At 50.9% G+C, this 24,602-nt stretch overlaps 1 protein-coding gene across 4 annotated transcripts in view; it reads right to left on the bottom strand.

The window, feature by feature from the left end:
- LOC107512761 (selectin P) overlaps nt 1–22,476 on the bottom strand; it is a 33,327-nt gene extending 10,851 nt beyond the window's left edge. The window contains exons 1-9 of one of the 4 annotated variants that reach the window (XM_016148616.2): nt 22,300–22,476; nt 20,802–21,261; nt 14,608–14,689; nt 12,559–12,945; nt 9,281–9,388; nt 8,666–8,851; nt 8,014–8,199; nt 5,738–5,923; nt 1,712–1,897 (exon numbers count right to left, since the gene is read on the bottom strand). In XM_016148616.2, coding sequence (XP_016004102.2) covers nt 1,712–1,897; nt 5,738–5,923; nt 8,014–8,199; nt 8,666–8,851; nt 9,281–9,388; nt 12,559–12,945; nt 14,608–14,689; nt 20,802–20,804 — 1,324 coding nt within the window. In that variant the 5' untranslated portion in view covers nt 20,805–21,261; nt 22,300–22,476. Of the gene's footprint in view, nt 1–1,711; nt 1,898–5,737; nt 5,924–8,013; nt 8,200–8,665; nt 8,852–9,280; nt 9,389–12,558; nt 12,946–14,607; nt 14,690–15,306; nt 18,026–20,801; nt 21,405–22,299 lie in introns of those variants that run through there. The other 3 variants (XM_016148617.2, XM_036234684.1, XM_016148618.2) reach the window with 3 other exon arrangements.
- Between the last annotated feature and the right edge of the window lie 2,126 nt (nt 22,477–24,602).

Here is a 24,602-nt window from a genome sequence, read left to right as displayed (position 1 = left end):
ACACCCTTCTGGTTGCATATGCCGTTTAAAAATTCAGTGAGATAATTCTTAGGGAGTTTTTGTTTAGCCTGAAAACAGAATGTGAGAAAACAGAGCTCAAGATAAATGTCAATGGAATAAATGAACAGATGAGAAATCAGTGAATGGCGATGAAGCACAGACCTTATGTTGGCACCGTTCATGCTCTAGAGTCCCCAGAAGGCTCGTAGTGAACCTTTTTGGCAACAGATGGTAGCATTTGATGTCCTTTAACCTACAGAATTCTTGACCAGGGAAGGGACTCCAGAGGTAATCTGTTCACTCCTCTCCTTTTAGAATCAAGAAAACTCATGACTGAGGATGTGACACGACTCTAAAACGGCACGTGACGGCAGGGGGAGCAATGCAGGGCTTCGGCCTTCCTCTGTTTCTTCTCGTGTTTATGCCACGAGCAGGAACAGATATTTCTGCTGGCTTTCACACAGCACTAACGGAGTTCTATTAACATGCTCTAACCTGATCATCAGGTACTGCTGCCCTTTCTCAGGTTCTTTTCGGCAGTTATACCTGCCATCTGGTGAGTGGAAAGGAGTAAATTTACTAGCGATCGTCCCGGCACTTAGAAACCCTGCCACTGGGTGGCAGTGTTGTGCAGTAGTAAACACAGGAGCCCTAGAGTCAGACTAGACCTGGCTTCGGGTCCTGGCTGTGTGACCTTTGCCTGTTGTTCATCCTCCCAAAGCCTCAGTTTCTTCATCTTGAAGGTGGGGATGAAAATAACTATGTTAAAGATTGTTGTGTGGATCGAATGTGATCATGTATACGAAACAGCTGGTACTTATGACACAAGCAATAAATATGAGGTATTATTGCTGGTCTCATCATTACTGAGTGTACTGAATAATAAGTCGGTACGGTGGTGCTGTTCGAAAGTATGAACTATTGGTTCAGTGAAACTCTATTTTGAGCATACTGTATGCTAGGGACTGTGCCAGCCGGGCGTTGCGGAGAAATCAGACCGGTCACTAGGATCCCACTAGTTCACTATCAGTGGGGCTGGTGCTTGAGTAAATTTTTCCAGTAAGGGATAAACTTCCATTCAATAGGTATTTGTCGCACACCCGCTTTTACTCAGCGGACACAAAGATGAAGAATGGGCATGCAGTTCCTGCTCTAAAGGAACTGGCAATCTTGAGGAGGAGGAGGAGGAGAGAGGGAAGTGCTCAGCGGCTAGACAGTGAGACCCTTGAGGGCTGGGGCGAAGCCCCACTGGCCCAGCTAGGCTCAGTGAGGGGGCATGTGGGTGAGAATGAGTGAAGCATATAGTGGAAAAAGAAGTGAAAATCCCAGTGACATAGCTGAGCTTTTATCACTCACTAACGGTGTGGATTTTGACAAGTTACTTAACCTCGCCGAAACTGTTTCCTTTGCCTTTCCTCATTATCTCAGAATTGTGGTAAACATCCAATGTGATATGACACGAAAACACTTTATACAACTGCGAAATGTTTCAAGTTATTATTACAAGGAGAGAGGGGGTGGGGGCGGGGCGGAGAGAGAGAGAGGGAGAGGGGGAGAGGGAGAAGAGGAAGCTGCTTTTGGTCTAGATCACCACGCTTTGTGGAGAGTGTGTTTCTTTTAGCTTCACACAGTTTGACACAGATCCCTGATGATTCTCCATTCTGCAGCGTTACCTGGGAAGCCATAGGAAAGCACAGACTCAGGATCCTACCTTCACACACTGGCGGGAGGCCTGTCCAGTGTCCAGATGGAGTACAATCCAATCTTTCTGGTCCAGATAAAGAGAATCCCGCATTGCAGATGAATTGGCATGTAGACTTAAGACCGGAATCTCCCGGAGGCTGAACACAGGTCATTGCCCCGTTCCGAGGGCTTAGCAGCGGTGTGCAGGCAACGGCTACCGTGAGCATGGCAGAGGAGGAGAGAAGAGGTTGTGTTAGAACTCGGCAACCTGAAACGTGTGTGTGTGTGTGTGTGTGTGTGTGTGTGTGTGTGTTGGTGTATCCTCATCCTTAATACGAGGGCAGTCTTTGGTTAGAAACAGTCGTTTGCATTTGGTGGCGCTTTATCAGCAGTTAGAGGTCATGTAACATAGCAGCAGCTTACAGTTGATTGACATCCTGAAACGCTCGCCCTCAAAGAGCTTTCGAGGTGATTTTAAAAGGGGGCTGGTGCTTTGGAGGATAGTGAGGCAGCTCATTTCAGGCACCTCTGTACAGGAATGGGAGTGGCCGCTTCCTTAATACTTCTTGTTTAGAAACAGACCTCATGACCTCACCAGAAAATGATGACAAGCGATTGGAAATAGGAAAATGGAGTAAAAGACTCCTCCTCCTCCTCCTCCTCCTAACTTCTGTTCCCCAACCACCCCGCCTGGGCGTCTCACAGCGAGGAGGTGGTGAGAGACTCTGGACTAGCAGTGTGTCCCCGGACAATGAGTTCTCTGAGCCTCAGTTGCTTTATCTATGAAATTGGAAGAATAATAATCCTTGCCTTGAAGGGATCCTTAGTTATAAAAAATAACTTTTAAAAATTAAATCATATAAAAATTAAATTTAAAATGTTTTTAAAATCATGGACACAGAGTAGGCGCTTAACGTAAATGGCCATCTGCAGCCGTTCGCCCCACCAGGCTCGCCTTGCAGTGGGCAGCCTCAAATGACATAGCTCTTTGCCACGGTTTATACATGGAGAGTTTGAGGTCCTAGGGGACTTGCTTGGGTTGGAGATCTGTGACTTTCGGCAAGTCGGTTAACCTGTCTGAGCGCCAATATCTTTACTTTTAAAATGCAGAGAATAACAAACATAGCTCCCGGGAATTTTGCAAGGGTCAAAAGTGAAAACTTTCGTATGCAAATGCTAATAGCCGGTGAGACATCCGTCTGCTAACTAATGACATGATAAAGCCCAGATTAAAGACTGTTGTTAAAAAATGAAGACTGAGAACATATGGTTCAGGGTATTTCCTCTTCCCTGACCTGTTTGAGCAGTGCATGGCTTTAGACCAGAAACGGTGGCACTTGAACTGCTCGAGGTTTCGAGAGCGTTCCATGTACCTTTCTCATGTCCATCTCCAGCTGCGTCCCCCCTACACTGATCACCTTGACCAAGGACCTGGTTATTTTCTGCCGCTCAAAAAGTCGTTTTGGATTCAGTATGTATGTGTGTGTGTGGTGGGTGAAGGGAAATGGGACAAGTCAAGAATCCTATAATCCGTAAGGACAAATCGGGAGGGTCTTGGTGGCCTTGCCTTCTGATAGCTGGGGTCGGGACGCTGGCGTGGGAGGGGCATTAAAAAGGGAAATCGATATCACTCTCTCAGAAGTATTACGACAGCTAGTGGATTGCAAGCCTCCTGGTCCCTTCCTCCCCAGCCCACATGTAGGTATTTCACTTGATGCTCACCCAGCAACAGGAGGAGAAAGTTCAGTCAGAGTAAACAAAGAACTAAAAGCAGAAGGGAACTGGGAGGTCACAGGAAGCCGCGGTGCATGCCAGCCTCCTCGCTGCGAGACGCCCCCAGGCAGGACGGTGTGGGGCAACGAGTGGTAATCTGTGCCCTGCACAGCCCAGGGTTGCCCTGAACTCCAGCCGCTGTGCTAACCCTCCTCAGGGACCCCGGGCTCTTCCCCGAAGCCGCGTGGACTTTGTAACACGTCCCGGCTTCAGCGCAGCCAGGTCGAGGGCTGAGGGGCCGGGTTGCAAGCCTCACCCCGGTCCCTCCAGACCCGGCTCAGAAGGCATACCTGAGCCCAGCGCCAGCGGCTCGCCGTGCTCCCGCTGCCTGGGGTGAAGGGCAACCAATGCCGCCGAGTTAGTCCGTTCACTCGTTCACTCATTCACTCGTTCACTGTCGACCTAACCTAACGGAGCTGTGTGTGTGCACGCACACTCGTGTGACCTGAATGCAAGTGGTTTCCTCTCCGCTAGTAACATGGGCCTGCCCACTTTCACTTAGACACCAGAACCTGCACAAAGGGAAGGGTGCATGATGCAGAACTAGCTAGTATGTCACCTACTTAATTTTATTATTAAAATTGCATAAGCTGATTGCATGGAGGGAAAAGCAGATGGGAAAATACTGGAAGAATTTGTACAAGAATGCTAAGTGTCTACTTGACGGGGTGGGTGTTCAAGAGGACTTTTTCTCTCATGATGATTTCGTTAGTTTTATTGTGAATATTATGTACCTGCTAATTTAGTCACCGGGAAGGGGATTGAGGAGACAATCTCCACATTGCGTAGCAGGAACTGTAAAGGGCAAATGGTTTTGTGTTGTTTCTTTATCTTCTTATTTTTCTGTAGCTTTTATAAATGAAAAATCTTGCTTTTTAAAAGCAGTATTTGGTATACATATAATTTAAGAGTTGAACACATTGAGTGGGAGAGGAGGGGAGGATAAAAAGCATCCCTCTGTCCCTCCATCCCGCACACGGACAATGAGAGCCGGGAGCGTTCCGCACGATGTCGACAGAACACACTGCTTTAGTTCTCTACCAAGTACGATGCACATGTACACGCTTATGCTGAATATGCACTATTTTCCGAAAATTTTGTGACCTTGTCTTTATAAATTAGTTTCTCCCATTTTTCATCACTTTTCACCCTAGGCCCGTTCCTCCCATCTTGCAGAAGTTCGGAGGATGTTTGCAGCCAGGCACCTGCAAACCCCGCCCCCAGCCACCATCACACCCGCGAGGGGCTCCCACTCCACCTGGACACTCCGTGGTTCTAGGGTAAAGTGCCAGGTCAGCTGTGACACAACCCTCCTCAAGCCGTTTCTGTCCTCTGGACTTCTCTCCACGTGCTGATTTTAGCCAAGTGGGAGCAGTTCGCCTGGTGTCTGAGGGAGCTGCGGGTCCATTTGTTTCTTGATGGACACTTTCGTTGCTTCCACATTTTAGCTATTACGGATAATGTGTTACGAACGTGGGTATACGAATTTCTCTCCCAGACCCTGCTTTCGACCACTGCCTCGTTGTTAAATCAGGATGTACTTAGACTGAGGGGATTCACATAAATTGCCCAGGGATCCCAGTAAATGGCAGCAAAAAATGCCAATATTGCACTTCTGGGACATAACGTCTACGTGGGGAACCCCTTGTAAAAAAAGTAACCCTAGTGACCTCCCTATGCTTATTTCTCATATAAGAGCAAAAAACTGAAAACATGTGATATCGAAAGATCATTTTGTGAAATCAGATCACAGACACATGATTTACAAGGTAACGAACGCTGTCATCGTCATCGTATCTACCTTAGTAAAGCTCCTAGCAGTCTTAGCCTGTTTCACGCGCATTAATTCATAACCACCAGTGAGGCAGGCAGGCAGGGGAGGCAGACAGTAGCACTCCCGTTTTACGGAAGACGCTGAGCTGCAGAGAGACCAAAGCTTGTTGCCAGGAAAGGACAGACCTAGACCGAACGCCTTGCCAGCCACTCTCCCATCATCCCCTGCTGTTCCTCACGAGTCACCCCTTCCTCCCCGTCCCCTTCGCGCCGACCCACCCAACATGTGTCAGTCAGTGCAACCCAACCTCGACGTCAGTATGCCGTAATGAACATGTCGTGCCTAAGACTGGCTTTGCTCCCCATTTCATTCCTGGTGCCCAGCGCAAGGGGCTTGGCACGTAGTAGGTTCTTAGTGAATGTCATGAGTAAATAACAGAGCTCAATGCAGATGCCGGTGCCTTTAAAAGGCCGAGAGGCACCGAGAAACATCATGAGGTCACAATACCTTGACAGACCGGGGCTGGCGCTGTCCACTGCCCCGCACCGGCACACCGAACCGTGTCAGCTCCTCTCAGCACGAAGCCCTCGGCACAGCGGAAGCTGCAGCTGGCGTTGTACTGAAACGTCCCCGAGGACGGGGAGCAGTCCACGCTTCCATGGGCAGGACTCCCCAGCGGCGCGCACTCGACAGCTAATGGAAAAATCTGTTGTTTGAAACCGGGAAATGCAAGGGCTCAGTCCTTTCTGAGGAGAGCCCTCAGAGATGCTACATCTTGCTACCACATCGTCAGGATGTGCAGAACCCCAAATCCTCGCTCTTCCAAGGGGATACCTCCTGGAAGACCTCCCCAGGCTCCCCTTTGCCTGGATCACCCCCCTGCCCGTCAAGTCTCAGCTTAGATTTTGCTTCCTTTGAGACCCGTCCCCGCCCACCTCGACTCGGGGTGGGAGCCCCTCCAGTGACCCCGCTCTCTTCCCCCACTGCGGTCATCCTGCCCTTCGGAGCGCCGTGGGCCATTCACAGTGTGCCCAGAGCCTCGCAGTGTCTGGCACATCAAATGTGGCCTTGAGTACTCATCGGCATTATTGGTGGAATCGGCTCTGGGGAGAGTCAATTGTAAGGAACGAGCTGGAATAACACAGCTTATTGTTGACACTCTATATCCTGGCCCCACGGAGTGATCCGGAGTGGGCTTTGTCCCTGGACCACAGGATGCCGTCCTAATCAGACTTCAGCCGCACAGCGAGCGTGGCCCAAACTGAGTTCCTGAGCACAGTGACGCCCCCTGTGGCCTCCGCTCTGATAGAGACCGGTGTCCTCCTGCTCTTCCTCGATAGAGCACGTCATCTGCAGGCGATTCTTACTTTTCTCAGAGTGTACAGACTACACTTACACCCTGGGCTTAGGCTTCCGGTTTTCCCAGAACCGGGCATGTGAGAGCCAAAGAACCTCTGGTGTTTCTCTCTCACTCTACAGATGAGCAAAGTGAGGTTCAGCAAGTTTCAGTGACTCCTCTAAAGTCTCGTATCTAGATAGTAGGGGAGCTGAGCTTGTGATCGAGGTCTCCTAGGAATTCTCAAAGCCAACTTTTAATTTTCTGTTACCCTTTCTTTCTGCCGTGTAAGCCGAGGGAGGGCGCGAGGCATTTGTGCGGAGTTTACTTTGTGGTACTAAGTAACCGCCTAGCGTTGCATCACAGCCTGCTTCTCAGTGCTCCTCTGCTCCTCTGTCAAAGGCCGTCTCTGAAGGCTACGATGAGTCATCCCGCTCTGCCCTAACAGCCACTAGTCTAACTCCTTCTCCAGCACAGGGCCTGGTGCCACAGCGGTATATGCCAGCAGGGCAAGAAGGGGGGAGAAGAGAGGCAGAAATTAAGGTCGATCCAGCACCCAGCTTTCTGCTGGGCACTTTATACTCGTCATTTAATTGTATACTTTTTATACGGTTCATCCTCACCCAAGCACCTTGCAATTAATTCCTCGCTCATTGCACAGATGATAAAACCACACCTCCTGGAGGCTGAAGAGCTGGCTTCAGTGTCAGAGCCTAGAGAAGGTCGTCTTGACGTTAGGGACCCTTGGTTGTTCCCCTGTGCCATGACTCCTTCCTGGGCAGACAGGGGCTGCTAAAGGACAGTCCTACCCTCACAGGCTGGCAAAGGGTCCCAGCCCCGCACCGCACAGCCAGGTCCACACTTTAATTTACAGCTGGAACCATACGCAAAGGCAGCGGGCAGGGGTGGGGTGGGGGAGTGAACACGGTCCACGAGTTGCCTTTGCACAGCTAGAGAGGGCAGCCAAGGGCACAGAGACGGTCCTGAGTGGGGAAGACCGTGCCCACAGCTGAAGGGCAGTGGCGGCCCGGAGGGGTAGGAGCTCGGGGGGCCGGCCTCAGGTCGACCTGCGTCTCTCACACGCAGACTCCTGCCGGCTCTGTCTTGTGTCCTTTGTCCCGTCTGCCTCGACAGGCCTGCCCCGGCAGGGCTCCTGGTGTCGCCTGAGAGACGCAGACGCCACCCTTTCCCCACGCGTGTGAAGTTCATGAAGGGGGCCATTCTGAGCCTGCTTGGGTGGGGAAGGGGAGGTTTTCAAGTTTGTAGTAAGATCAGCCTCTTGTTTTTCCGGAGCCTGACACGCTTCTCCTGTCCCCTGCGCATCCATCTCGCCAAGCAGAAGGCAGGCCAGTGAAGGCCTGGCCTTTCAGGCCAGCTTCGCCCGCCCGTACTCCCCGCAGGAGCCGGGCGCAGGGGACGGCGCACCTCCCCGGCCGCCCGCACTCACCTCGGCACACGGGGGGCGAGGCCGTCCACTCCCCCGAGGCCGTGCACCGCACCACCTCCGGCCCAACCAGGGCAGACCCCTCGTCGCAGCTGAAGCGGCAGCTGGGCTGGCGCGCGGCAGCCCCTGCGGCGTGGGGACAGGTCATGCTGCCTCGCTCGGGAGCCCTCAGGGGCGGGCACTGGGTGGCTGGAAACAACCAGAGCAGCGGCGTGAGCACCTGGGAGACCTGGGGACTCTCAGCAGCCGTCCGCACCCTCCCAAAGTGACAGGCAGGGCGACGAACTTGGCTGGGTAGATGGCACGTTTCAGCAGCTGTTCGGAAAGATCCAAACCCCCTTATTTTTTTATTTGCTTTGCTTTTTTTTTTTTAAAGAAGCGAGGAAAAATTATCAAACATAATATTCAACCCCCGAGTCCTCATTGCTGTACTTTGTTCACTTTGCAATTATCAAAGGGCTTTTGCCCGAGGATCAGGACTTGGGCCGGTCCCCTGCCCTGCAGGTGCGCAGTCGTGGAGCTCAGAACCGGCGGCTCCGGTCGGTGGGTGTCATGCAGAGCCTCACTGCTGCCCGCGTCCTGGAGTGGAGAGAGCGTGTCTCCCTTCCGAAGTTCAAGTCGTCAGTGAGGACGGAAGGAACAGGGGTCTACGTACCTTCACACTGTGGGGGCTTATCGGTCCAGACTCCAGAAGCCAAACACTCCAGCTCGCGGGGTCCATGCAGGGTGTAGCCTGGGGCGCAGCGGAAGCTGCACTGCGACTTGAAGGAGAAGTTCCCCAGAGGGTGGTGACAGCTCATGAGCACGTGTCGCGGGAGCGCAGGTTCTCCACACTCTCTGACTGCGGGAACAAAAACACTGTTTTTTTCATTGCAGGCTTAGACATGAGGTCAGGGAACTATTTATATTACCCTCCTAAGCCTGTCTTTCTAGGTTTCTAACCCAACCTGGTCATCTTGGTTCCTTTGTATGGGCTGCATCTTGAGAAATAATCATTCTTCACTGGTTTTTATTTCAAACGAGTAAAATTTGCCTTTGTTCTGCTTGCATTACATTTCCTTTTCACCCTCTGGGATTTTATAAGCAAATGTTCTAAGAATAAAGCGTTTGGACCCAGAGCGTGTGTCGAGGAGCACCCCGAGGGGGGCAGGTGGGCAGATGGCGGAGGGGACCCGGACCCGCCTTTGAGCGCTGGACTCTCCGGCACGGCCCCTTCCTGCATGGCCGCTGCACGCCCCCGCGGCCACAGCGACGCAGGCCAGCTGCTCACCGTGTTCGCACTCCGGCCCGTAGAAGCCCTGGAAGCAGGAGCAGGTGAAGTTGCCGATGGTCTCGACGCACTCTCCTTGTTCGCTGCAGGACGTGTCCTGGCACGAGGCTGCACGGGGACAGAGGGTCAGAGCGTGCGGAGGGAAGCCGGGTCCTTGTTCAGAGCCACAGGCTCGGCCCCTCTTGGTGGGACCGAGACAGCTGGGTGACAGAAAACCGGCGTCCCGGGGAGCCAGCCTGTCCCCTGTGCAGGGCGTGTGCCATTGCATGGCTTCCACTCCAGGCTGCACTCACTGCTCCTGAGGGGGGGGTTGCTATGTGTGGACACAGAGGGACAGGCGGAGCCACCAATGGAGCGTGGACAGAGACTCCCCTTTGGTGCAAAATAGACTGTGACTTTTTTAACCGAGAGTACTCGCCGAGGAGTGTTATTCAGAAGCCCCTGTGACCGGTAGTACAGCAAAGCGGTTAGGAACGAGACGCGGGTCACACGTATGTAAGCAGAATCCCGGCTCTGCTGCCTACTACATGTGACCTCAGACAAGCCACGTCACGGAGCCCAGCGTGTCCACGGTCACAGTCTAAACCCTTCCGCCTTTCGTTCATTTCAAACCTGTGACCAGTCCCATTGGGGTAGAGGAGCAGAGGACCCCGATGAGATGTCTACGACCTACTCGTGGTAAAGGCACACAGTCTCACGAGGAGATGTCTCACGGGTCTCGTATGTGGGCCTGAGGTGGCACAGAGCCTGACCGACCTGCCTGGCCCCCTCACTGAGTCTGCGCCACTTGGGGGACAGACCGGGGAAGGGCCAGCCTTTCTTTCCTGCGGGCGCCTCTGAGGATGCCTGCACTGCGCAGGGGGCGGGGGGCGAGTGTCGGAACTGATGCCGTCAGTGCATTGAGGACGCTCGTTGCTGTTTTGCGGGTGAGGTCAGCGCCTGGGCGAGGTCCGTGGCGAGACCGCCTTCTGCCGGTGTCTCCTCTGCACTGAGCCCTGGCCACGCGTCGGTCCACCTCGGGGTCTATTGCAAGAGGAAATGCATAGGTCACATAGAGGACGATGCTGGATGATCCGTGTGTCCTCTCGGCTCCGAGATGCTCCACTCCCGCAAGCCAGGCAGGGTTCCGAGGTTGGCGGAGCTGCACTGAGGCGGCAGGGGGAAGGGTTGCAGGTCGGGAAGATGCAGGAGGTCGCAGCGGCTGGTAGACAGGCTCGGGCCGCGTCTCCCAGCCCATTCACCTCCGTGCCCTGAGGCGAGGTGGAGGCGCTTTTCCGCTTTTCAGTAGCAATGCCCGCCCGCCCTGCGTCCTCAGAGCGTACTAATGTTCTGATTGTCGCTTCCTCGGGATCTCAGGAGTCTAGGAATGAAAGCACAGCTAATATTCTCTATCCTACTCCATGTCAGGGTTTCCAAGCGGGTTATAACTTGCTCATCCCTTTGGAGGTCCAAGAAAGAACATGATGATGATGATGATTCAGCAAATAAATTTTTTTCGATAGCCTGTTCTGAGGTCTAACACATCCTGACATTTAGAGAATTATTCAGCTTAGCTTCTCGTTGCAGTATACATATCTATTTCTCATCAGTCTCCTACAGAGAACTGATGGTTCCCTACACCCTTGACATCTTGAATGGCAAAATGCCGATCAGCGATAGTGGCCGCCTGGAGCATTGCGTCAGTGGAGATCAAGGCCAGCCGTTCTCAGGTTGAGACTGTGCCGCTCAGAGACTTCTGCCAGGGTCGCAGGGTGGGGCCGGGGCGGCATCACTCATGCCGGGAACTGTCAGCGTCTGTCCCGTCTTGTGATTTCGTGCACCCTTTACTGGAAATGACTGTCTTGCAGATACGGATGTTGAAGTTTGGGCGGGGGTCGGAAGCAGCGGCATATTGGAACATCTAGTGATAGCCGAGATCATCTGACAGGGACAGTTCTAGGGAGGCATTGTCCAGAAAGGGGAGGGTGCCCACTGGGAGAGCAGGTTGATGAGCTAATGTCCTGGTCAAATCCATCCCAGCCTTTGAAGGACAAGTCGTTAATTAATTAATTTGTTTAAGAATAAATAAATAATTTATAAAACGAGACCTGGCTACATAACAATGCATTTATGGACGTTTTCCCTCAGCTAGGAGGCTCTGGTGAGGAGAGGGATAAATGGAATACTCTCTACTGTGAAGTCCGTTTCCACCATCGACTGGGGGCAGGTGTTTATCGTCTACAGAGTTTAGAGCATAGATAGCACAGTGTGACATCTGGAAGGTGATTGACTGCAGGGGCAGCTTCGGAGCACCCCGGGCTCCCTCGGTCAGGGCTCCCTTGCTTGTCTCCTCGCTAGCCTGGTGCCACGTGCTCAGGGCTGTGGGCTCCTCCACACGGGAAGCCATCAGAAAGGCGGGGTCAGATCCGGTGCCAGGCATGTGGCTGCAGGAGGACAAGCTTTCGCGCATGTCTGCTGAGTCTGGAACCGGGGGAGCCGAGACTCAAACGTACTCACGGCCTCTTCCCTTTCCTTGTCCTCCAACCCCCACCAAAGTCCAACAGACCCGAAGACCTGTTGTCACCGAAGGGAGTCTGTAAAGCTCTGTGATCCTTGGTCATGTTCTCAGATTGTCTCATGAGAGACTAAAGCAAGGAGTGTGGTGGCCTGTGTGGCTGAAAAACACCAACTTCGGAGTCAGCGTGAGTTGGAACCTGGCTCTGTCAATACGTAGCTTAGAGGCTGAGGCCGATTCCTTACTAGCTCTGAGCCCTCCTTTCATCAGCAGAATGAGAGCAACGGCAGGGCGTGCTTGGTGAGGTTCTCATGAGGACTAAATGCAGCTAATGTGAAATGGATTCGTGATATATGAACAAATATCGTGATGATACCTAGAACATGTTGATGTTCAATAGCTATTAGTTACAGCCATGTCTCCTAGGGGCGCAATCAAGTTCTCTCACAACTCGTACGCTCTCTTACACCAGGCCGTAGTAGTACAAAAACGCGCTGGACATACATTTCAGGAGATTAAAATTTCCTGGGCATCTATTTCATCAGCTGCAAAATGACAAGGGTGGGCCATATGATATTAAAATGTCTGTCTAGTTTTGTAAGTCCAGTTTTCTGTAATCATGATCTGTGTTTCCAGGTGCTCCCTAACTCACGCTGTTTGATTGACAGCTTACCCTGTTTTGGCGTCCCTGATTTTGTGACTGCGTTTCTCAGTGGCTGTATCAATAAACCAGGGGCGGCATTTTTTTTTAAACAGACAAATTTCAGAATAGAGAAGACCCTACCTGTATAGCACAATGCCCGCTTCCTTCTCCTGCACGGCTCATCATTCCACTTGCCGGCGGCCGACGGACTCTTGATGTAGATTTCCACGCAGTCCTGGTCGTTCTTCTTGTTGTTGGGCTCGTTGTCAGCCCAGTTCTCAGCCTCCTTTGTGAGAGTCTTTTTGGTTCCCACCCAGGTCCAGTTATTATTGATCTTTCGGATCCCAATCCAGTAGTAAGAGCTATAGTAAGGTATGACGTCATTGAGGTGAGCAATCTCATTTTTGTTCTGGATGGCCACTAGATCTGTGAAGTACTTCTGGCAGAAGGTCCGGGAAAAATTCCATGAGTACGCATTGGTGCTGTAATTGTAGGTCCAGGCTGCCACTTCTCTCTGGTTCATTAGCTCTACATGAAAGAAGAGTGAGTGTCAGGTTAGCATCGCTAAGCGGAAGGAGGCTGTGAGCATCGGTACGCTTCTGTGTAGTCAGATGAGTTTCTGACTAGAAGACAAATACCCTAAATGTGACTCTTTCGTGCTGAATCTAGTTGTTTTAAGGAAGAAGTGTGATTTCCATCTTTTACTTAAAAGGATACGTATGTGAAGTCACAATAGGAAAATGTCCTCTTCTGAGGATCCTCGGTATTGAGGATGTGGAATCATAAGACAGCGGAGTGGGAAGGGACCTGAGAAATTGTCTAATCTGTTCCTCCTTTTTTTAAGTGGAACGTGCATAGTAAGTAATTTGCCGGCTCCAAATTAAACGACGCATAAAATGTCTTAATGGCTGCCTCGTGTCTGCACGTTCTGCCTCTTCACGTGGAGGATAAGATGCGTCATTATTGGCGCCTACGTGCTGGCCCAGCCTCATCACCTACCATGTTCACTTTCTTAGCAAAACAGACGTCCCACCGCCAGACCTTCGCACCTGCTCTTCTGCTGTCTTGGGTGCCCTCCCTCTTATGCCTGGTAACCTCTTCCCCTACCTTCGCCGACCTCCCACTGCACCTCGACTCTGCCTTCACCTTTCTTAGTGCTGTCTATTGTAATGTCTGTTTCTATGGCATGGTCTACACCTGCCAGATTGTCATTCCTGATGGCGGTCTCTTTTTAGCCCTGGATCCTTAACACTGAGCATAGAGGTTGGTACGTAACGGGTGTTCAAAAAGGACTCGTCGAGTGAAACCCAGCAGGTTTGTGGCAGAGGCAGGTTAGTAGAAGACTGAGGTGCAGTCGTATACTCATTCCGCTGTTCTTGGCCATTTGTCTTTGATAAATTACTTCCTCCATCTCTGCTTACATATTCGTTAAAATAGGGTTTAAAACAGGCCTTTTAAATAAATGTTTGTAATATAAAAAGCAATAAAGAATGTGCCCTGTCACACATGAAGGGCATGCACTATGATGCAAAATATTGTTGTCATAGCACGTGGGAGCTCACAGGGGCCAGAAAGGCCAGTTCCTGTGCAACGAGGTGCACAATGCAAGCAATCAGGCCTGGAAACGGCTCCCTTCCTGTTATTAGTCGTCTTCCTATTCGGTCTCCTCTGCCGCCTGCGCGAGAGTCAATTATGTTTGTCCCTTCCTCACTGACACCTTACTCATTGTTTGGCCATGAGGCTTTATTCTACTATTACCAGGGCTGCATTAGGACTTTCATGGGCTCTAGGTCATTTTGACTTCGTAGGCTCCATAATAATATATTTAAAACTATATTTTATAACTGTATTAGCATAAAGCTGAATATATTAGCATTATATACTGAAACATTTTATTTGACCTAGAAGGAAATAATTTTTAATAAATTGAAACATTTTGGGGTCCCTAAAAGTAATGTAGGCCTGTGCCTACTGTGCCTAATCGATAAATTGGCCCAGGATATATCCATTTAAGTGCTTCCTGAAGCCTTTCCTACCAACACGATGATGTCAGGTGCATTTTCTTCCAGGAATCTGGGCTTAGACAGCTTTCCCATGCTTTATAATGGCTAGCCACCATCTTTAATTTCTCCTACTTGGAGAAGTTACCGTAATTACTCAGGGTCATGTTAAGGGTCAGCGTAAGTTTACCGAAGATCAGGGCACCGAAGCAAAGCACTTTCAAGACCGCCGTCTGGACTCTCCGGTTCCAGGGGCTTTTCAGGCAGCTAGCCTGAAACAAGAAAAGAGAACCTTTTTTGAGTATTCACATGCACTCGGTGTGGCCAAAAAAATTCCAGTTGATACCGTTGTATTGAGTTACATCCCTGCTCGCTTCCTTCGAGGGAAGTAGGCGCGAGCTGGCTCCTCCCTTCTCGTCTCCCACTGCTCTGCCTCGGAGTCGTGCCCCGGTTGCACGCGACGCCAATACCGCGTCGTTCCTTCACTCACTTTATTTACGTTTATCAACTAACTACCTTGTGCCACTGACGTTTGTCTTTTATAACACATGTTGTAATACGCATGTAAGAAAAATATTGTTGTTATTATGCAATCTCCCTGTAAGAAGCTGTGTGCCACACCCGAGAACAACGGGAAGTCACATGAAAACTCCCTGGCCCACAGGGATGCTATCTGACCTACACCGTGAGCATCACTAGTCGTGCTGCGTCGTGTGATGCCAGTTGTTGTCATGCTGATCCACATTCTGTCTTCTTGCTTTGCTGTTTCAGCATGTATCTAGAATGCTATTCAGCATTTAATGGATATGTATGCATACACATATTTACTATTTATATGCGTATGTATATATATATATATATATATATATATAACAAGAGCTTTTCCCACCTTACTCTTTTGGCTTCATAAACTTCCTGGCCTCCAAATCCGCGCCGCGCCGTTGTTGTCGATGACAGAGTATGCGACATGGCCAAGCCCGGCCACTACGTCCGTGTGCCTGTAAAGCTACCCCAGCATGACCACCGACGTAACCGTAGCGCATTAGCGATTGAAACTTTATCATTCTTTCGGCCAGACTGCTACCTAAAGTCCCTCCTGTATAGAAATTCAGAATTACCACAGACATCACACTCCAGTGACGGATGACATGGGGGGGGCGGGGCGTGTGTGCGTCTGAGCTCGACCAGGCAGCGGGACAGGCATCGATCAGTGCAGCTGTTCCAGAGAGTGGGATCATCTTTGAATAAGGAGCCTGGCACTTTTCCATTTAAGAATTCCTGAATATTGGCTTTGATAAAGAAGCATATTTTGTGTTTTTTTATGAGCTTGGATGCTAGTCAGCTGGCCTCTGCAGAACCACTGATAATATTATAATGTTGTGATCTATGGAGCTGTTTACTTGTACAGGAAGTATGCCGATAATCCCTTACTGTGGACTGGATCCCACTGTGTTTTCTCTGGATTAGGTTTTATGCCACCAGCTATTATAGTATCGCATTCCTGTTCAATACCCACAAAGTACTGTTCCAGGTGCTACAGCAGAAAACTTTAAACCAAGATGAGCCTGACTCTCCAGGTTGTTCACAAGCAAGGAGAATTTAAGTAGCTCTATGTTCAGATTTCCAGCTTCCAAAAGTATACTTTCCTAAAACCAGTCCCCCTACGAACATGAGTATCTGCCTCCCATTTTACAAAAGAAGTCACGCCTTTTACTAATCTGACTCTTATTAATTATGGGGCCTTACCCTGGTATTGAAAAAACATTGCTACACCAAACAGAGACAATCCAAAATATTGGTATAGTTAACGAGACCTCGAGTGCCTCAGACGATAGTGTGACAAATCCGTTTCAAGTCCAGGGGTTTCCATTCCTCTCCTTGCAGCAACTTTAATGGAAGATCGATTAAGTTGTTAGATGCTAAATCGTTGACTAAATGTTGATGACAAATCAGTATGTAATTTGGGGCATATTAACTTGGAAGAAGTTCAAAGAATTGACATTGCTGTGCTCAAACGTCCATTTCCCTTTACTTATTCATATGAATGAAGTTCCTCAATGTTTAAATCCTTAACTATAAAATATCAGAATAGGATTGATGCTGACCTTGTCTGATCGTACTGATAAAGCTATTCATTCACGAATACATGAGTAAGGAAAAAGCCCCTCTTCTCATTTAGAGATGCATCTTCAATAGCATTTTAAATATAAAAGTTTAGGTTACTGAAATTCATAGTATGTTGATGCTGTCTTACTTAATTATTTACTGAAAATAATTGTCATGCTAACTCAATCAGAAAGGAAAAAATCAAACACGTAGAACTTAGGGTTTCAAAAAAGTTGGATCTCCTCAATTGAGAGAGAGGACGAGGCAGAGGGGGTGCTGGTTTCAAACACTTCAAGGTCGAGAGGGCTGGGGGGGCACTTCTGACCAAGGCGAGACATCTGAGAAAGAAAAATGCGGGTCACTGTGCGCCCCCTGCTCCCGTCTGACCACACTTCTGTGTTTTTTAAAGTCACCAAATACCAAGAATCCCGTCTCAGAGATTATTTGAGAGGCGAGCTGTGTGAGACCGTGAGGATCACTGCCAAGTCTGTTTAGCGTTTCTCCAGCCTCTGCAGCAGGCCTTTCGGGCCACGAGTGCTCACGGCGGGGCCACCACCCCTCCCCGTCACTGAGGCTCGGTGCGATTCGGGCACCTGCCCACCCTTGCTCACCCGAGTATGCGGGCTTAACACAGTGATTCTTATTCTCACATGTACTCCTTAGAAAGTTTGATAAAAGCCATAGTCAGAATTCTTCAAAAAATGCACGCTTACAATTTTTTAGACAATCTCAGAAGATTCGTGAGCCCACTAAGTCTGTCCATGTTTAACGAACCCCAAGCACACATCTCTGTGTCCCCTGGAAGGCGGCGCCTCGACGCTCTGGCAGCTGGCAAGGGCTCCGCGTGGGGGTGCGGAGGGCGAGTGATGCGTGAAAATCTTCCTTCAAGCAATAATTCCCCCCGAAAATTGCTGGGGGTGGGCAGGCCTTCTCACACTGCTCCCGCTCTGCCCGCGGCGTCTCCTTCAGGGCGGCGCAGGTCTAGACTGCTGAGGAGTTAAGGGCTCCGTTCCTAGGAAACCGGAGACACCCTCTCCAGGGGTCCTGGCCCCGGCCACCGCCAGTGTCTGCTTTAATGCTCTCCGCCAGCCCCCCGGGATGGAGTCGGAGGCCGGGTCATTAGAATGACATCCTGGGCCTGCGTCATCCTCCTTGAGGCTGCTTCCTACCGCAGTTTCCCTTAATTTTACTTTGACAAAGACCTGAAAGCCATGGCAGGGTGAAGAGAGGGACGGAGAGAACATGGAAGAAGCGATTGTCCGTCCCTGAGCCGCACTTTGCATGGGAAGAAGTGCTCGACGCCAGTAGGGGTCCCCTGGCCGCCAGCGTCTAGATGCCTTAGAAAGTCTAGGAAGTCGGCAGGAATGAGCCCACAAACGCAGATTCGGTTCCACATTGTAGATCACAGCTTCGCACTGATGGAAGCAGGATCGAACAGTGTCCCTCCGCAGACCCTCTGTCTTCTGCCCAGATGCTGCCCGATCCCTCGCCCGCACCTGCACTTCGGCTTTCCGGGCTCCTCTCCCCTGCCTCCCCTGCGCCCCGCAGCCCGGCCCCCCCAGCTGGCCGTGCCGCCAACGTCCTGCTACCATGCCCAGCAAAGGCTTTGCGCGCTTATCCCCCTTGGCCTTTTGGCAGCAATAAATACCACTGACCTCTTCCTTTGGCTGAAAATGCTTCTCTCGATTCTTCTTTTGATTCTTCTCTGATATCTGGAGCGTTTTTTTCTGAGTTTCCTCTGAATTCGCCTCAACCCTCTGCCTTCACTTGCAGAGACAGAGGTCGCCCTCGGTATTCGTTACTAGGACCCAAGTCTCTTATTACGCCGCTGCTTTCCCGGGGCCCCGTGTGGTTCTCCGTTTGCTCTGCTGTCAGCACCTCCAGCCCTCACTCCTCTCCTAAGCGTGAGGTCTAGACTCCAAATTTAAAGCAGATATCTGAGCAGACAGCTGGAGGGAGCTGCTGGCAGAGGTTTCTCGAGGGGCTTCGACTCATTCAGGTCCGAATCCCAGCCGTAGCAGAGAGCAGATGTCCAGCGTTTAATAAATTTGGACGGACGAACAAATGATAACGACAGAGAAATGACTGGAGGTAAGATAGAAGTGTTTGCTGAGTAAGAAAATGTTGGGGAAATGTGTGATCATTATAACTAAGGGCATTATGGGTACAGCAGCGTTTGTATCAAATTTAAAAGAGTGTCGTAGTCAGGTAGACGAGCATCAGAAAGCTGTGTAAAAAAGTGTTCTTGGCACTTTGTCTCCTTCCGTTTGAGGGAGAGAGAAACAGGGGGCGTGATGACTCACGTCCGACGTGAGACAACAAAGGAGCGGCACTCGGTCTCTTAACTCCGTGCCCGCGGGACAGAGGAGTAAGTGGAGGACAGGAGGAAGAGTCCAGGGCTGTCGCCACCGCGCCACGTCTCGGGGGAGCCCCGAGGGGCAGCAGACGGCAGCGGCTCTTAGGAGTAGGGGAGGGGAAAGCAAATGTCAATCGAAATTTGCTCTGCAGTGGGCGTGCCTCTCTGAAAGCCTCTGGCATCAAAGGAGGCTCCTTGAAAGGATGTGTTTTTGCCACCCAAGTCCCAAGTCCCATAACCTGCCTGCCTTTGGAGACCCCGAAGTCCTCCATCGAGTGGGACCAGGGAGGGAAGACCAAGGACCTCTCCCTTGTCCAAACCCTTCACATTAATCTGTCATCGAATCGTATTGACGTCACCTTCTGACGAGACCCTGGCCCTTCTCGCGATTTCCACCGTCCTGCTGCAGTGCTAGTTCAGACATCGCGTTCCTTCCCTGGACCAGGGCAATCACCTTCTAACTGGTTCTTCCCCTCAAGATGACCCGTCTCCCATCTTTCTCTCTCATGTGGTTGGAATGATGTTTCTAACACACAAACCTCATCATGATTGCTCCCCTACTTAAAATCCATCGGTTGTTCCTACTCCACGAGCAATGCACACAAATTCTTCACGATGATACACGCACAACCATTCAAGACGTGTCTTCTTCCTCTTTGCCTAGCCTCACCTCCTGCCGTTACCCCCCAATGCAGTGCCCCCCCCCCCCCAATGCTACAATGCATTTGTAACAAAACATCCTGCAGTTCCCAGAATGCAGAGCATGTTCCCTCTCCCTCCCGTGTGCGTCTAGCTCTGTGAGGTCGACAGTCCCCTCCCCAGAGGAGCCTGCCCTGCCGCCGGGTCCTTCCTCCCCCACACCTGTGTTCTTGCCCATTGATTTATTAAGTGCCTACAATGTGTCAGCCACTGTCCAAGGCGCAGATGTTAAAGTAACAAAAATAGACAAATCCCCATCCTCACAGGATGTACATTCTATCGAGGAAGACAGACAGACAAACACACACCAATAAACATGCAATGGTACTAAGCCAGTAAACCTGAGAAACAGAAGGTAGTTATAAGTGACAAATAGGAAATTAAGACGGTGCGCTAAGGTGGGGTTAAGTGACAGAGTGACCGGGTTGTCACGTTAGCCAGGGAGTCGGGCAGACCTCCCTGAGGAGGTGACATTTACGTTGAGAGCAGAATGAGCAGAAGAAACCAGCCAGGTAGAGGCAGGAGGAAGAGCATTGAAGACAGACAGAAACGCGGACCCGGAGGCTTTAAGGTGGAGGCGAAGTGCGGAGCCCGCGAAGAACACAAGAACGTCAGCGAGGCTGCGGTGGGGTGAACGGGGGGCGGGGTGGGGGGAGATGCAGCTGGCGGCACATCGGGCTCTGGCACCGAGCGAGAGGTGAGCGTTTGCTCTAAGTGCGATGAGCAGCTCGGAGGCGGCGGGGGCGGCAGGGGCAGGGGACTTCAAGGGCGGTAGTGAGATGGTCTCATGTTGAAGTCGGGGGTCCTAGAGGTTAATCGAGAAGGTGGGCGGGGGCTAGATCTGTGGGTCTGAGATGGCAGTCACGGAAGGGAATCCAGCTGCCAGGGTTCTGAACAGAGAGAGTCCCCGTGAGCCCCAGTGGGAGCCGGAGGACAGGAGTCCAGGGGCGGCCAGCGTCCAGCCTGAGGGTGCAGCTTAGCGGACACGCAGCCCCGCAGGGCACCGCAGCTTCGTCACGGCATGGCTGCGACTTCAGCTCGCACGGGCGTTGGGAAGGTCCACGTGACAGCGGGGTTTTAAATGCTTGCAAACTCTGAAGGGCTGTGCCCCACGAAGCTACACGACCATCTCTGTCCCTCATCCTCTCAACCTTCACCCGCCCGACTCAGCCCCAGACCGCTTCAACGCAGCCACTTCCCACAGAAAAGAGAAATGAACTTACCATCTCTGCGACTCGGCTGGCTGTCGCGGGCTCTCGGCTGTCTGCCCGAGCCGGACCTCTTATAGGCTCGCCGCCTCCCCACAGTGTCAGGCCGTTTAGAAAAGCGACTTCCTATTCACTTTCCAGGAATTCACCAAGCCCTTCCCATTAAGTTAGAACGTCGATGAGACGGGAGCGAGGCAGGCAACTGGGAAAGAGCAGTCACCAAGGGTGCAGGGGGGTCCCCTGCTCCCAGGGACGGTGGTCTGGAGACGGGGCAAGTCTGAGTCACTCCCGGCACGGCGGGCTGAGTGGTGCTGAGGCAGTGCCCACGCCCCAGGGAGACGGATGTCGTCTGAGATAGGAGCCCAGTGTAAGGTCCTACGCTTGGGAAACAAGCTTTGTCTTAATCATGATGTCCTGCTGTACCTTTTCCAGTGATTGTGAAATCCTTGTGCATGCTCACTATCCCAGCAACCTTCTGAGGGGAAGGAGCAAAAATAGTAACAAAAATCATTAGGTCGGAAAGGAAAAAGCCACTGAGGGTTTTCTGGCAAGTGGGAGGTAGGATTGTTGGAAACACGTCTGAAATGAAACACAGAACAGACACGGCTCGTGACTAGAAAGGAACTTCTGCTTCTTATGTCACGGAAAAAGGTGGGAAAATAGAAGGGTCGTCGCGTGGGAGCCGAGGGCCGCGTGGCGCAGCGGCGTGGACCTGGCCCTGCGGCCGACCCGCCTGAGCCCCGTCTGGACCTGAGCGCGGCTTTCTGTCACGCGAGCCACGTGAGCTGTCCGTGCCTCTGTTTTTCAGCTATGAAACAGAATGATAACAACAGAACTCATTTCCAGGGGTGTTAGATTAAAGAAGTTACTATGGAGAGTGCTGAAAATGAGCTCTGGTCTACGGTTAGCAGTCAGCCCACGTCAGCTGTTGTTACTGTTCAGATTTACTGTCTGGCAACAAAGTCAAGTATCAGATATTTAGTACCAAGTCCAAAACCGTAACTCCAATTAATCCTCTTGGAATTCTAGTTGTGCAGTAGTGAGTGTTATCTCCACTCACCCCATGATTGTCACAGCTTGGAAGTGGGCATCTCATGGGTAGATAAAAGATGGGATGAAATAGAAGGATCTCGAGGGCGACCCAAAGGCGAAGGTGAAGTACGGAGCTTGGGGTTGCATTTGCTCTTCGGCATTGGGACCCAGAGGGAGGGAATAATCCCACCGTGGAAGAGGAAACCCCGGCGAAGGAGGTGGTGAAGGGGCGAGAGTGGGGGAGCGAGGTACGTCGAGGGAGAGGAGAGAAAGAGGAGCTGTGAGCTAGCATGGCACGGCGCCGGAGCGTGGCCAGGGGCCAGACTGCCCGGCTCCGCCCCCAGCGGCTGTGTGACCTGGTCAGGTGACTCCCTCCTTGTGACTCAGCCCCTTCAGCTGTGTTAACAAACAAGCATAATAGTCACCCGTAGCCACCGCATAGAAGCGTTAGGGCAATTACGTGGATTCGCATGGACAGTACCTGGCGCGCTGTGGGCGCGAGGTGCTGGCCGTCGTTCTGGAAGCCTGGCCTCCACTCCCTCCTGTCCTTAGTCCCACTCCGCAGCCGCTCTTTGTGGCACTGCCTCATTTAAAAAAAAATTTCTCAGATGGGTCTGCGGGAAGATGCTATGTAGGCTGTGGACCAAGATGTCAGCTCTCCCCAGATGCTTGAGGGAGATGCCTTACATGGAAGCTACATGAGCCTCTACCTCTTCCTGCTGAAGTTCTGTTTAAATTGGTCTGTGGTATTCTGATCAGGCGTTTCTTTTCACTATCTTTGCTTTCCAGTTTTTAAAAGGGAAGGAAAGGCCAGGAAATTAGTCATTTTGGCAAAGGTCTTGAACGGTAAATATGAACTTACTCAAAACTGTCCACCCATATAGACTTAAAGGGGAATCAGAGTCTCCATCCAAGCATATGTATGCCCACTTAGCCTGATCCAGGGATTCGTTTATTCATATTACACATTACCGTAAGGACCTGTTCTGCATTATCATCTAAGCCAGGGGTCCCCTCCTTCCAGGCCATGGATCAGTACTGGTCCATGGCCTGTCAGGAACCGGGTCACGCAGCAGGGGTGAGAGGCGGACCAGCGAGCAGAGCTTCACCTGAATCCGCAGACACTCCCCAGCACTAGCATCACCTCTTCAGCTCCGCCTCGGGTCCTCGGGTGTTGGATTTTCATGGGGGTACCGGTCCCCGGTGCTGAGACGGCTGGGGACCGCTGATCTAAGCTCCGCTCTGGAGAGACGAGTGAGGCAGAGCCCCTGTCATGAAGGAACTCGTGGACCGGCGGCCACACAGGCACAGAAACAGAAGATGGCGAGCAGCGGGGAAGAGGCACTAAGACGCGCCTTCTTCTGCGAGCCCCGCAGGAGGACAGCGAGCTCAGTGTGCCGGCGGCAGTGGAGAAGTGCCTGGAAAGGGCACTCGGAGGACATGACCCTTTAGCTGAGTGGATTAAGCCAGGTCCTTTTGTGCTAGCGGGGTGACTGGACATGCACACGAGTGTTCTGTACTCCGCGGACAAAGTAAGAAGTGGTTTTTCTTTGAAATCAGAAGTCCGTGGTAACCACAGCAGGGAACACTAGAAACACAGTTAAACGGGTGACCTACTCAATGAACACCATGAAAAAACTATTTAAAAGTCACTGAGGAAGTGAAGCAGAGATATTTTTATATTTACGAGCTACCATTACTGAGTACTTATTATTCTCTGGCCGGGCCTTCTACTAAGCATGCTAGAAACTGTACCTCATGTAATCCTTCCCCTGACTTTAAGAACAGCTGATCCATCTGCTCACAGATTAGTATGACATGCATTTTATTAAAAAGGAAATAGAGGCTTGGAGGGTTAAAGACTTTATTCCAGATGACAGAGCCGATAAATGGAAAATATAGGATTGAGATTCAAGTCCAGATGAAACAACACCACATTAAAATCCGGGTTTTGTCATTAAACTCATTAAAAAGTACTTTCTGGAAAGAGAAGAGACCCTTCTGACCTGCTTCTCTTGTTCTCTGGTGGGTAATCTGCGTTCAAACTCTGGTCATTGGAGAGAAATCAAGTGTGAAGCAAAATTAGGACAAGGTGTTGCACCTCAGGCCAAATTCTTCTGTCATGGAGCAGATTAAGCAGAGCAATCACAGGGACAAAATGCATTCTACACTTTCTCCTGATACGCACACAATGTACATGCACTTTAAAAAAAAAATAAGAGTACTATTTTCAACTATAATGAATTTCTTATGGGTCAGGGGAATATAGAATTTTTTCTTTTTTCTTTAGTATTTTCCCCTATTATACGCTCCTAAATTCAGACTCTAAAATGTAAGGCCTCCTTTGAGATCCTTTCCTGTACCACCAGGAAGGGTCTGACCCCTTAAGGGGCTGGCTCGGGGCCAGTTTAAGTTTAGGATTGTGTCCTGGGAATGGAATGAGGTAGGCCCACAGAGGAAAGAACAAGTCCCGAGAGTCAAACCCCGAGGCCACAGAGGACATCAAAGCAAAAAGGCAGGAGAGGAAGGGCTCTGTGACTTCAGTGGCATCCTCTGCTGGCCCTAGGGCCCCGAGGGCGTCTTACCAGTGAAGAGGGAATTTTAGACTGCGGTTCAAAATTGGCATAAATGCTTAACAATTGCTTGTTTTTGTTGTAAACATCTTGATGACCAACAATGAGTATTTATTAAAATACATATAAACTCCAGCTGTGACATGAAACAATAGATTGTAATAAAATAAATAATCGGAAAACTAGCAGCCATATAAAGTCGCTTTGCTGG

The sequence above is a fragment of the Rousettus aegyptiacus genome, unplaced genomic scaffold (assembly GCF_014176215.1).
Source record: "Rousettus aegyptiacus isolate mRouAeg1 unplaced genomic scaffold, mRouAeg1.p scaffold_m13_p_17, whole genome shotgun sequence".
NCBI classification, from domain to species: Eukaryota; Metazoa; Chordata; class Mammalia; order Chiroptera; family Pteropodidae; genus Rousettus; species Rousettus aegyptiacus.
Note: the sequence above shows the minus strand (reverse complement) of the source record. Positions and strands in the feature narration are given on the sequence as shown.